The sequence below is a fragment of the Fukomys damarensis genome, unplaced genomic scaffold (assembly GCF_012274545.1).
Source record: "Fukomys damarensis isolate Sample0158 unplaced genomic scaffold, DMR_v1.0_HiC HiC_scaffold_20, whole genome shotgun sequence".
NCBI classification, from domain to species: Eukaryota; Metazoa; Chordata; class Mammalia; order Rodentia; family Bathyergidae; genus Fukomys; species Fukomys damarensis.
The window spans coordinates 40,746,606-40,760,063 of NW_022900932.1; the positions used below are offsets into that span (position 1 = coordinate 40,746,606).

Sequence of the window (13,458 nt, forward strand, 5' to 3'; positions counted from 1 at the left end):
ACCACTATGGAAATCAATATGGAGATACCTCAAAGAGCTTGGACTGGAGGTTCCATTTGACCCAGCCATCCCTCTGCTGGGTATCTTTCCAAGAGAACTAAAAGAATCATATCACAGAGAAGTATGTGCACCCATGTTTATAGCGGCACAGTTTGTAATAGCTAAATCTTGGAAACAGCCTATTTGCCCATCCGTTGGAAACTGGATAAAGAAGTTGTGGTTTTTCTATAAAATGGAATATTACTCAGCCATAAAGAATGAGAAAATAGATTCATTCATAGGAAAATGGATACATATTGAAGATATACTCCTAAGTGAAATAAATAAGTCACACATGTGTAAATACCGAATAGTTTCCCTGGTGTGAATAATCTCCAACAATGCATAAGATTCTAATAAGATTACTGACATTTAGAAATGGGAAGAAAGGAGCTAAAGGTGTAGGGATGGTGGGATGGGTAGGGGAAGAGTAAAAAGGGAAAAGAAAAAAATGTGAGAGAATGAAAAGATGAAAATAAAGTGTTTGTAGATGGGGAGGGGAGGAGGAGGTGAAGGGAGAGCAGAGGTAAGGGGAAAAAATGAGAATCAAGACTTGTCATGTAGAGTTACAAGATCCCAACAATGAAGTAACTGTACTGTATCCTTAAAATGTACCAATAAACTCAATTAAAGCTGAAAAAAAAAAGTGAGTGGAGAGCCAGGTATTTAGCTCAGTGGTGCTGCCCCCTGCCTCACAAGCACAAGGTCCTAAATTCAATCCCTGGTACCAAAAATAAAATAAAATAAAAACAATGGTTTTTAAGAAAGTCAATGATGTTGGGGATTTAGCTCAGTGGCACCACTGCCTGCCTTGCAAGCTCAGGGGTTCAAATTCAATCTCTGGTACCAAAAAGGAAAAAACAAAAAGAAAAAGAAAAGTAACACAGTGAATTTCAAGAGAACACGGGCCAATAACTAAACAAAATCAGGAAAGCAATTGGTGAACAAAATGGAAAGTTTAACAAAGATAAAAACCATACAAAAGCCAAACAAATTCTGGAGATGAAGAGCACAATAAATAAAATTAATATTTCCATAGAGGGCATCAACAGCCGGCACTATCTAACAGAAGAAAGAATCAATCAGTGAGTATAAGGACAGGTCATTTTAACTTTATCCAGCCAAAGGAACAAAAACAAAATTTTCAAAAGTAAAGAAAGAACAGGACTTACAGGACACCATCAAGTAAACCAACATATATATAATTAAAGCTTCAGATGAAAGCAGAGAAGAAAGTAGGGAGGGTTAGCAAGCTTATTTTAAAAAGTAATGATAGAAGACTTTCCCAAAATTAAGGAAGGAAATAACATCATGATTCTTAAGGCTCAGGGAACCCCAGGTAGGTTAAACCTAAAGAGATCTTCATTGAGATGCATCATAACCAAATTGTCAAGATAGAAAAAAAAAAAAAAAAAAAAAAAAAAAAAAAAAAAGCAACTTATGCATACAAGAGAATCCTCCAGGCTATGAATGGATCTTTCAACATAAGCCTTATAGACTGAAAGAGTAAGACCATACATTCTAAGTATTAAGAAAAGTAAAATTTCCAACCAAGAATAATGCAGGGCAGGACCGGGGATATAGCTCAGTGACATAGTGCATGCCTGCCAAGCGCAAGATCCTGAGTTCAATTCCCCATACCACAAAACAAACAAACAAAAACTTACTCAAGAATAATACAGGGCAAAACAATCTTCAGAATTTTGAAGGACAGATAAATACAAACAAAAGCTGAAGAAGTTCAATCCTTTCAGAACTGCTTTATAAGAATTGCTAAAAGAATTATTCAAGCAGAAATGAAAAGATGATGCTAATTAGTAACATGAAAATATATAAAAATAAAAACCTTATTGTAAAAGTAAAAATGCAACCAAATGTAGAATACTCTAATACTGTTATAGGTGACATATACACCACTTTTAACTCTAGTAGTAAAGTTTATAAACAAAAATATAAAAAACAGCTATTATTACAGTAACCTGCTACTGAATATGCAAAACAAAAATCTGTAAGTTATACATCAATAACAAAGTGAGGAGTTATCAGCCTAAAATAGATTATAATAATTATAAGATGTTTTATATAAGTTTTTCCCAGTAATCACAAGGAAAAAAAGAACCATAAGAGTCACACAAAGATAAACAGGAAGATAAAAACAAAGGAACAACAAGACAAAAGACAAAAAATAGCAAGAATACACCCTTATCAGTAATCGTGGAAAAAAAGAACCATAAGAGTCACACAAAGATAAACAGGAAGATAAAAACAAAGGAACAACAAAAGACAAAAAATAGCAAGAATACACCCTTATCAGTAATCACTTCAACTGTAAGTGAAGTAAATTCTCCAATCAAAAGACAGTAAATAGTTGAATAGATAAAAAGAAGAAAACAAGATTCAACTTTAGCTGCCTACAAAAGATACATCTTAGCTTTAAAGACAAACACATAGAAAATGAAAAAATGGAAAAGGTATTTCATACAAATGATAAACAAAAGAGAGTAGAGATGACTACACTTATCTCAGAAAAAATAGACTACAAGTGAGAAAACAGAAGATACAAAGACTGTCATTATACAAGGATAAAGGGGTCAATTCATCAAGAGAATACAAGAAGTGTAAATATATGTGTACAGCATCAGAGCACCTTAATATATAAAGCAAAATACTAACAGAGCTGAAGAGAAAATTAGTTAGCAATATAATAATAGTAAGAGATTTAGTAACCCACCTCTGACAATGGATAGACTATCTATATAGAAAATCAATAAGGAAACAGAGAATTGAATAATATAGATGAAATGAACCTAACAGATCTGTAAAAAATATTCTGAGTGCCACAAAATGTACATTTTTCTCAATGAATGTTCTATGTACATTCTTCAGAATAGATTATGTTAGATCACAAAGCAATTCTTATCAAATGTAAGAAACCATACAAATATCTTCTCCAGCCACAATGGTATAAATTTAGAAATCAAAATTAGGAGCCAAATTGGTTAGCTTTGGTGTCTGTCATAGTTTTGATAAAATGCCCCCCAAATTCTCATGTGTGTGGAAAGTGATTGGCTCATGGGGTGCTATACACATCAGCAGATTCATCCACTGATAGGTTCAGTAGTTGAATTGCTGTTAGGAGGTGAGGCTTGGGTGGAGGTTGGTCACTGGGGTGTGTATCCTTTGCATGGATTATATGGATTTAAATTATTAGAATTTTACTCACAGAATAAGAAATCCAAATATAAGCAGTAGAAACTGGTATAGCTGTTCTACCACTTCAGGAATGTTCTAAATTCCTTGTAAAAACCATTATACCCTCATGTCAAGCGGAATAAAGGTAGTAAATTCTTTCCCATACTTTTTTATACTTCATTGGAAAGTATTGTCACATGACCACTTCTAACTACAAGAAAGTTGAGAGACTATACTCTTTCAAATAAGCATATTGCCATTTCAAATGATATCAGAGTGTTCTTAACAAGACAAAAAGGAATAATGAATAGTTACGTGTGCCATTCTGGTTGGTGACATCTTCAGCAACCTTAGAACACACAGTTTTTTAACTCTCAAGAAAAATTTAAATAGGTACATCATGCATAGTATGCTTTTGACATGCCATTTACTATTTTGTTGATTTTATTTCTTATGAGTAAGAAATAGATATAAAATTGGAGGTAAGATTTAAAAGAATTATCAACATGTCCAAGTAATAGAATTTCACAATGGTGGCCACCAGTCACATGTGGCTATTCAGATATAAATTAAATAAAAATTGAGAAATGAAAACTTAACTATTTTTAATTAAAAATTCATTTACACAGTCACAATGGTGATATTTCAAGTGCTCAAGAGAAGACAGACTTAACTAGTTTACCTCAAAAAATCTAATTGCCAGGGATTTAGCTCAGTGGTTCCACCACCTGCCTTGCAAGCACAAGGACCTGAGTTCAACCCCCAGTACAAAAAAAAAGAAAAAAAAATCTACTAATGAGTAATAATCACCACCTTATTTATCACCAAACAAATTTCTCATGGTTTTTGTGGTTGTATTGCAATTTAGGAGATCTCATATTTCAGAATTCAGATCATAAATGACAGAATATTTTTGGCTAGTATTAATGGCTGGTATATAGGACAGCAGAAATACGCAACATTTCCACCATTACAAAAGTTCTATTGATCTCATGTTAGCTTTCTCATCACTAACACACAAGATCCAACACACACAATTCAAAGTGGAGAGGATTAATTTGCTCACGGTTTTAATCTACACTAACTTGTCTCCAAGACAGAAACATCATGGTGAAAGGACGCAGCAGAACAAAACTTCTTAGTTCATCATGGTCAAGAAGAGAAGCAGGGTGAGAACGCCAGAGAGAAGTGTGGAGAGACCAGACACAGAGCTCAGGGCCTGCTTCCGTGACCCCTCACACACACCTAGATGTAAGCTCCACAACACCCAGCTTTGATCTCAAAATGAATCAGGTTGAAACTCCACTCTGTCACAATACTGCTCAGTAAAACTGAGACTTTTTTCCTGGCAAAATTTTTAAGTTTATTGGTACATTTTAGGTGTACAACACAGTTACATTCATCACTGGAATCTTTCGCCATTACATGACAGATCTTGGTTCTATTTTTTCCCCATACCCCTGCCCTCCCTTCACCCCCTCTACCCTTCCCTACTTACAAAGATATTGTTTCCATGTTTTTCCTTTTCTCATATTTTTCTTGTGCCTTCTTACCTTTCCCCTAACCCTCCCATGTCCATTACTCTTTTAGACCTTTTCCTCCTATTATGCAATATAAATAATACATTTTGATTTTTATTTACATGTTTAGTTTTTCATACCAAAGAAACTATTCAGTATTTACATGTGTGTCTTATTAATTTCACTTAAGAAAATGGCCTCAATGTGCATCTACTTAACTAAAAATGCTACAGTTTTTCATTCTTTATGGCTCCATTTTACTTTTTTAAGAAAAATCTTTATCCAGTCTCTAGTTGATGGGCAATTGGGCTATTTCTAAGCTTTATCTATTACAAACCATGCTGCTATAAACGTGGTTGAGCTATATAACTGTGGTATGATTTTTTAAATTCTTTTGTATTCTTTCTTTCCTCCTTTCCTTCTTTTCCTTTTTTTTTTGTACCAAAGATCAAACTCAGGACCTTGTGCTTGAGAGGCAGGCAGCAGAACCACTGAGCTAAATCCCTGGCCCTCTTTTAATTCTTTTGGAAAGATACTCAGCAGAGGAATTGCTATCTTTGAGGTATCTCCATATTGACTTCCACAGTGGTTGCACTAGTCTGCACTCCCACCAACAGTGGAGAAGGGTTCCTTTCTCCCCACAACCCCATCAGCATTTGTTATTGATTGATTTTTTTAAATATTTTTTAGTTTTGCTTGGTTGTGTGTGTGTGTGTGTGTGTGTGTGCCAGGGATCAAACTCTGGACTTTTTGCTTGTGAAGCAGGAGGTGGAACCACTGAGCTAAATTCCCCACCCTGGTTGATTTCTTGATAGCAGCCATTCTTTTTTTTTTTTTTCAGCTTTAATTGAGTTCATTGGTATTACATTTTAGGGATACAGTACAGTTACATTCATTGTTGGGATCTTGTACCTCTACATGACAAGTCTTGATTCTCATTTTTTCCCCTTACCTCTGCTCTCCCTTCATCCCCTCCTTCCCTCCCCATCTACAAACACTTTATTTTCATCTTTTCATTCTCTCACATTTTTTTCTTTTCCCTTTTTACTCTTCCCCTACCCATCCCACCTTCCCTACACCTTTAGCTCCTTTCTTCCCATTTCTAAATGTCAGTAATCTTATTAGAATCTTATGTATTATTGCAGATTATTCACACAAGGGAAACTATTTGGTATTTACACATGTGTGACTTATTTATTTCACTTAGGAGTATATCTTCAATATGTATCCATTTTCCTATGAATGAATCTATTTTCTCGTTCTTTATGGCTGAGTAGTATTCCATTTTATAGAAAAACCACATCAAGAAGATATAAAAATTTTTAATAAACTGATATCAGCCAATGAAATTGAAGATGTAATTAAAAACCTACCAACAAAGGAAAGCCCAGGCACAGATGGATTCATTGCTGAATTCTACAAGAAATTTACAGAAGATTTAATGCCACTACTTCTTAAACTCTTTAATGAATTTGAAAAGGAAAGCCATACTCCCAAATTCATTCCTATAAGCAAGTATTATCCTGATTCCAAAACCAGAGAGGGATCCAACTGAAAACTACAGGTCAATCTCCCTAATGAACATAGATGCAAAAATGTTCAATAAAATTCTGGCAAGCAGAATTCAGCAAATCATAAAGATTATACACTATGACCAAATAGAATTTTTCCAAGGGATGCAGGAATGGTTCAACATACATAAATCAATAAATGCAATATACTATATTTACAAAGCCAAGGACAAAAACCATATGATCATCTCAATAGATGCAGAAAAAACATTTGAAAAAAATTCAACATCCATGCATAATAAAAACCCTTTAAAAAGGCCTTTATCTCAACCTGAAAAAGCCATCTATGAAAAACCAACAGCCAACATCATACTAAATGGTCAAGTACTGAACTCTTTCATGCTAAAATCAGGAAAAGGACAAGATGTCCACTATCACCACTCCTGTTCAGTGTAGTTCTGAAACCATTAGCTACAGCAATTAGACAAGAGAAAGAAATAAAAGGAATAAATACAAGAAATGAAATTGTTATTATTTGTGGATCACATGAGACTCTATATAGAAGACCCAAAAAACTCCACCAAAAGTCTTCTGGACTTGATAAGCAAATTCAGTAGAGTAGCTGGATAGAAGGTCAACCTCAAAAATCAATATCCTTCCTGTACACAAACAACAGACTCATTGGGAAAGGAACTGGGGAAATAACTCCTTTCACAGTAGCATCCAAAAAAATGAAATACCTAGGAAACAATCTAATGAAAGTAGAGAGATAAAAGGTATCAGAAAATAGAAATAGATTCCTTATTCTTGAGTATGAAGAACCAATATAGTGAAAATGGCCATATTTCTAAAACTGCTATATAGATTCAATGCACTCCCAATTGAAATTCCAACAGTATATTTCACAGGACTAGAGAAAACAATCCAAAAATTCATTTGGAACTGGAAGAGACCAAGAATAGTAAAAACCATTCTAGGCAACAAAGACAAGTCAGAGGGTATCACAATCCCCAAATTGAAACTACACTACAAAGCTACAGTGATTAAAAATAGCATGGTACTGGGAAAAGAATCAATGAAACAGATTAGAAGATTCAGAAATGACTCCAGACATACTCAGCCACCTCATCTTTGACAAAGGAGCTAAATACCCTCCGTGGAGGAAAGACAGCCTCTTCAATAGATGGTGCTAGAAGAACTGGGTCTCAACTTGCCAAAGATTAAAACTAGACCCACATATTTTACTATGCACTAAACTAAAATTGAAATGGATCAAAGATCTAAATATTTAAACAGAAACACTAAACCTGCTAGAAGATAAGTTTGGTAGAACTCTTGAAGACTTTGGCATAGTAAAAGACTATGAACAAAACCTCAGTCGCATGTGAACTAGTACAAAGAATCAAAAACTGGATCTCATCATACTAAAAAGCTTCTGCACAGCAAGAGAAACCACCAATGGAGTTAAGAGACAACTCACAATGTAGGAAAAAAATTTTATCAGCTGTTCCTCAGACAAAGAACTACTATCCAGAATATATAAACAACAACAATAACAAAAGACCCCAAATTTAAAGACTCAGTCCAAAAATGGGCATCTGAAATGAAAAGACACTTCTCAGATGAAGTAGAAACAGCAAATAAATATATTACAAAATGCTCAATATCATTGGTCACTTGAGAAATTCAAATTTAAACAATACCGAGATTCCATCTCACTCCAGAAAGAATGGCTATTATCTAGAAATCAACCAATAACACACGCTTTCAGGGGTGTGGGAAAGAAGGATCCCTTCTCCACTGTTGGTAGGAGTGTAGACTGGGTAACCACTGTGGAAATCAGTATGGAGATTTCCCAAAAAACTACAAGTAGAGGTTTCATTTGATCCAGCCATTCCCCCTTTTGGTATTTTCCCAAAAGAATTAAAAGTGTCATATCATATGCATACCCATGTTTATAGTGGCACAGTTTGTAATAGCTAAATCTTGGAAAACAGCCCAAATGCCCATCAACCAACGAATGAAGAAGATGTGTTTTTTTTAATACCATGGAGTACTACTCTGCCATAAAGAAGGATGAACTTCAGATAGTTATAGCTGAATTAGTGGACCTTAAGACCATACTCCTAAGTGAATTAAGATGAATAAATTGTACACACATGTTTAAATTCAGCTTTGTTTTTCTGGTGTGACAAACTTATGAAAATAAGGACTAAAATACGTATTGGGAAATAGGAAGAAAATGTTCAAATGGGAAGAGAAACAAGGGAGGAGGGAGGGAGAAAGGAAGGAAGGAACAAGTAAAAATAGAAGGAAAAATACAAACAAAGCTTTTGAACATAGGGAGGGTGGGGGGCTTGTAGGGAGGGGAAGAAGGAGGAAAGAGAGGTGGGATGTACCATGTACATGTGCAAATTCTCTAGGAGTGTTACTATGTAAGCCTAAAATGTACCAATAAATGTTTTGCTATAAAAAAAATGAACCAAACAGATTCAACACCGTGTTTCAGTAGATTCTTTAAAAGAAAAGCAAGACACATTGTGTGTATGTGTGTATACATAAAGAGTTATGTGAGATTTCATAATGATACAGCCCAAGGACTCAGTCACAATATAAAGTTTTGTAGGATTATTTTGCTAAGATGTATGTTCTACTTTTTCTGCAATGCAACATACTGCCTTTTAAAATAAAAGTTATTTTTAAAACAAATTTCAAAGTCACAATCATTATACCTAAGGAAGTAATCTTACAGTATTTTAACAATGTCAACATGTCTAAAATAAGTATATTTCCCCAAGTTTACTGCTTTAGGATAACAACTGAAATGTCAAAAGTCTTTCTTCAAACATCAGTTGTACCATTTCAGGGCTGTACTTCACACAATAGTTACAAACCATTTGTAAACTCTCAGAGCCTACTTTGTCATTGTTTACTCGAGTTACTCTATGTATTTAAAGTAGAAGTTATCTGTAATTAATTTTTTCATCTGTTGCAAAAAAACAAAAAAGATTCTCTAACTCCCATCCTACCCCCAAACTCCTATTTTCCTGAAATACTTCACCTTCTTAAATTGAGATGGAAAACTTAATTAATTAATGGGCTCAGGGTTTTCTGTTTTGTTTTGGTTTGGTTTGGTTTGTCTGTACTTAGGAAGAGGCCTTACTTCTGCCTCATTCCTTTTTCCACGGCCAATGAGTTTATACTTGGATTCTATATATAGAACAGCCAGAGCTTTCTGTACATCCTGCTCCACCATCACCTCTGCTCCTTCCCGGGCCCTGAGCAGCACATCAGTGGCAATTGGGACTATGCCTTTCAAGCTCATGAGCTCTCCCCTAACTATCACTCTACAGCTTTCCAGAAGATGTATAAAGGAGGTATACTTAGTTTTGATATGTAACTCAGATAAATTAGTGTACCTGTTTACAAATGCATTTTCTGCTCTAGTGCACTAGCAGAAATTAACACTTCTGACTCCCCTTGTTGTGCCAATATTTAAGCATTTTGTTCTATATTGAATGTGACTACTTGTACAATTTTATTTAGTCTCACACATGAAAAGCGAAAGCAGAAGGCATGTAATCCAAGTGGTTTCTGATCCAAGTATTTTTATAGCAAATTACTAAATCTAGTTGAAAATAAGTGGAAAGAAAATACTTCCCCCCAGTATTTGTTCTATTAACCTAGATTTACCAGCATAGAATATTTTGAATTGTATTTAAAGCTTTCTCTTTATAACATTTAAGTGGTTATCAATGAATCAATGCTGACTTTCTAAAAGTAGAAAGCAATGGTGAGCCCCTTTATGGGAGGAGTACAGTGGACCCTTGATTTATGAACTCAATTTGTTTATGAGAGCTGGTTGTAACTCAAGTTCGTCCTTAGAGAGACATTGACCAAAGATTTCTCTATTAACTGCATACAGGAAAGGAGGTTGCATTGTTTCCTCCAGAATTCTTTAAGGGTTAAAACTAGATCTGAGACCACCTGGAAGCACAAGCATCCATCATCGGAGTTGTAACTTGATTCTTTGTTTGTAAGCTAAAACTAAGATTCCAGTCATAATCTAAATTGTCCCTATGTCAGGCTGTCCATAACTAGAGGTTATTTCAGAGGTTTAGAAGGGAAAGTTTTGAAAACAGAATTCAAGGAAAAACAAAAGGAGGAGGAAGCCCTAAAGTACTATCTACACACATCATTTCTGTCTGAAGATAATTAGTACTGAAATAACTTTTGCTGACTATATGATTTACTCTATACTATTTGTTAATTAGAATGGAAATAGTGTTGAAGTCAGCGTTTGCTAGGGAATAGATTTAATACAGGACACATAATTTATAGGATTATAGTGGCCTCAAGTTACAGCTGGTCTGACATATGAACAACTTGGGTTGCAACTGGAATTCTAGTTTTAACTTACAAAGTCTTGAGTTATGATCCAAATGCCAGTCACGTGTGCTTCCACATGGTCTCAGACACAGATTTAACCCTTAAAGAGTTCTGGAAGGAAGGAACCTTACAGCATCCTTTCCCATATACAGCTAATTGAGAAAACTTGGGCCAATGTCTCTCCAAGGACAGCATAGATAGGCCTGTATATAACAGAGAGACTTTGAGGGCTGTGTAGAGGGCCCTGAGCCTTCAATTGACCAACTTGAGTTACAACCAGCCTTCATTAATGAATTGAGTTTGTAAATCAAGGGTCCACTGTATTTTATAATATTCACCTGAAAAGTCAAATGCAGAAGAGTGCAAAAGATCTGTCCACACAAGACTTGAAGAATCCTGCTGAAGGCCTGGATCACACAGCAAGGTCCTGTACAAGCCCAGCTAAAGGCCTAGAGCTCAAATCAACCTTCACAAGTCCACCCAAAGACCTACAGCCTATGGAAATGTCTCATGCCAAGTCCATAACAAGGATCTTCACTGGGAAGGCTTGAATGCCAGGGATGGAAGCTATAAAGCCTGCGCTGGCAGAGTTCAGGATCTGTGCCAATAGGCTGAGGGATCCTCTCTGGAGCCAGAAAGTGACACTTAAGGCAAAGACCAGAGCTCCCTTGAGGAGAATAGCAGCTATGCCCAACAATAGTGAGGACCCGAGCTCCTCTAACTATTAGGGACAGCTAAGCTGGTTAAAAAATATTATGAGGCAGTTAGGCAAGGCTTGGCTTTCAGCACGGAAGACAGTTGGGGCCCAAAGCTCATTTGCTAAAGGCCAGGCTTCAAAAAGAAGAGGAACAACATAGACATACTTATCCTAGGGATGAACAGCAGTGACTGATATTCTAAATAGGTATCAATCACCTGAGTGGAAGACCAAGACCTTAACCCATCCCTTCCAGGAAAAGGTCCTTGATCCATCCCTTCCAAGAAATCATTGTTCGGTCCATACATGCCATGTGACTTGCTTCTCCATTTGATCCCCATTTAATCAATATTACCTAAGCGACTATTTTTGTAACCTTATTAGTTGACTGTAATTCTATCCCACCTCATGGCTTTGATCAATAAAACACCCTTGAGAATCGGGGTTAGTGGGCAACCCACTTTCCGGGCCCCCTTCTGTCTCTCTTAGACAGAAGCTATCTGTCTCTCAATAAATTTGTCCTACTCTTAACCTCCATTGTTCCTAGAATTCATCCTTCAATTGTAAAAGCACAAACATGTTGTTTCAGACATCTAGCAGGTTGAAAATTATAATATTTCCCTTATTTAGAGGCCCATAGATCACATACCCTATATCACAACCATAAGATCAGCTGAGGGAAGACTCTTGAGGAAAATCGACAGCATAGGATCTTCTCCTCCAGTTCTCCTTTTATGACACTAGCAACAATTCTCAGATGGGTCTTCCATCCCCAGAACCACGCGGACCTAGTTCAGCTGGACCTTCCAAGTCCACCATTAGCTAATTCATCACAGGCAGTGACAACAAATATATTAAAGCCTTTCCATAAATGAAAGTCAAAATGTTATCATTTTGGAGATAGTATGGATTAGTATCTTCATTATATTGTCTACTCTGATCTGCTTTTTGGGAACTCGGTTTGAAAAACATGAAATCTCATCTCAGTACATTATAACGAGTACTTAGTTATGACAACAACTGAAGTATATAAAACAACACATAATCCCCAAATTATCTTTGGGATTGTTTGAGGGATATTTTGGGTTCTTATATTTAGTTCTGAGTATTCTTAATCAAAAAACTTCACTCAAGTTTAAGTAAAAAAAAGCCCAACCTAAAAGTCCAGAGACCGGAGACCCGAGTATCGACAAATTTTGTTTTTCATAGCAGTACAGCGCATTCTTATTTTCTCTTGGATCAGCAGGTGTCTCTGCTGCTTCAGTAGACTGAGAAAAGGAAAAGGAGGGGGCGTTGAAAAGGAAATTGTCTACGTATTTTGCTGTAGGAGGTGGGGGATATTTTAATATCATGATTATAAACACTCCTCTTCCATTTTAACGTTCTTACCCATATTTTATAATGATGTTATTAAGGATTATGTAGCAGTTTTAGTATGTCCATCTGTAATTTATAAACGGAAAAGAACAAGAGATAGGCGGCAGCCCAGGGATGGGGGAAGAGAGCGAATGTGGGCGAGTGGGGACGGGAAGGGAGAGGCGGATTTGGCAGTCAGAAGGTGGACGAGAGGAACAGAAAGGGAAAGAGTGACCTGGCTGCCAGGCCCTGAAGTGTGCGGGGGAGGAGAGCCCACAATGTCACACTCCCCTCCCCGAATCCAGGCTTTTTCTCCGTAGGTTGAGACCTTTAATGCACTAGAAAGGGCCAGTCAGAAGGCAAGGTCTCCGAGGACGCGCAAGCTCGCGGCCGTTTCTCCTGGGGCCGGGAGGGCGAGAAGGGATCAGAAGGCCAGCCTCAGGCCGCGGAGGGCCGCTGTGTGGCAGCCCAAAGACCACCAGTCAGACCCCCAGGCCAGCGATGCCCCCCGCGTCCAGGCCTCAGGCTCCGCTGGTCGCAGAGGGAAAGCTGCGCGTGCGCCCCGCCTTTTAGGTGTCACTGGGGCGCGCGGTGTCCCGGTCCGACCCCGAATCCAGGCCCTCCCGAGGCCCGGCGCCGGGTTCTCTCCTCGTCATTCTGCAAACAACATGGCGACCACACGTCGCCCGCGGCGGCTCCTCTCGGGGGCCTAGGGGTCAACAGAGGGCCGCGGCCAGAGACAGTGCACGCGAGC

General features: G+C 37.2%; 1 protein-coding gene across 1 annotated transcript in view; it reads left to right on the top strand.

Annotated features, from left to right (window-relative positions):
• The window catches only part of Hectd2 (HECT domain E3 ubiquitin protein ligase 2), a 94,225-nt gene that overhangs the window by 20,830 nt on the left and 59,937 nt on the right, over positions 1 to 13,458 (top strand). Inside the window, exon 2 of the mRNA XM_010632138.3 lies at positions 13,047 to 13,446. Coding sequence (XP_010630440.1) covers positions 13,047 to 13,446 — 400 coding nt within the window. The remainder of the gene's footprint in view (positions 1 to 13,046; positions 13,447 to 13,458) is intronic.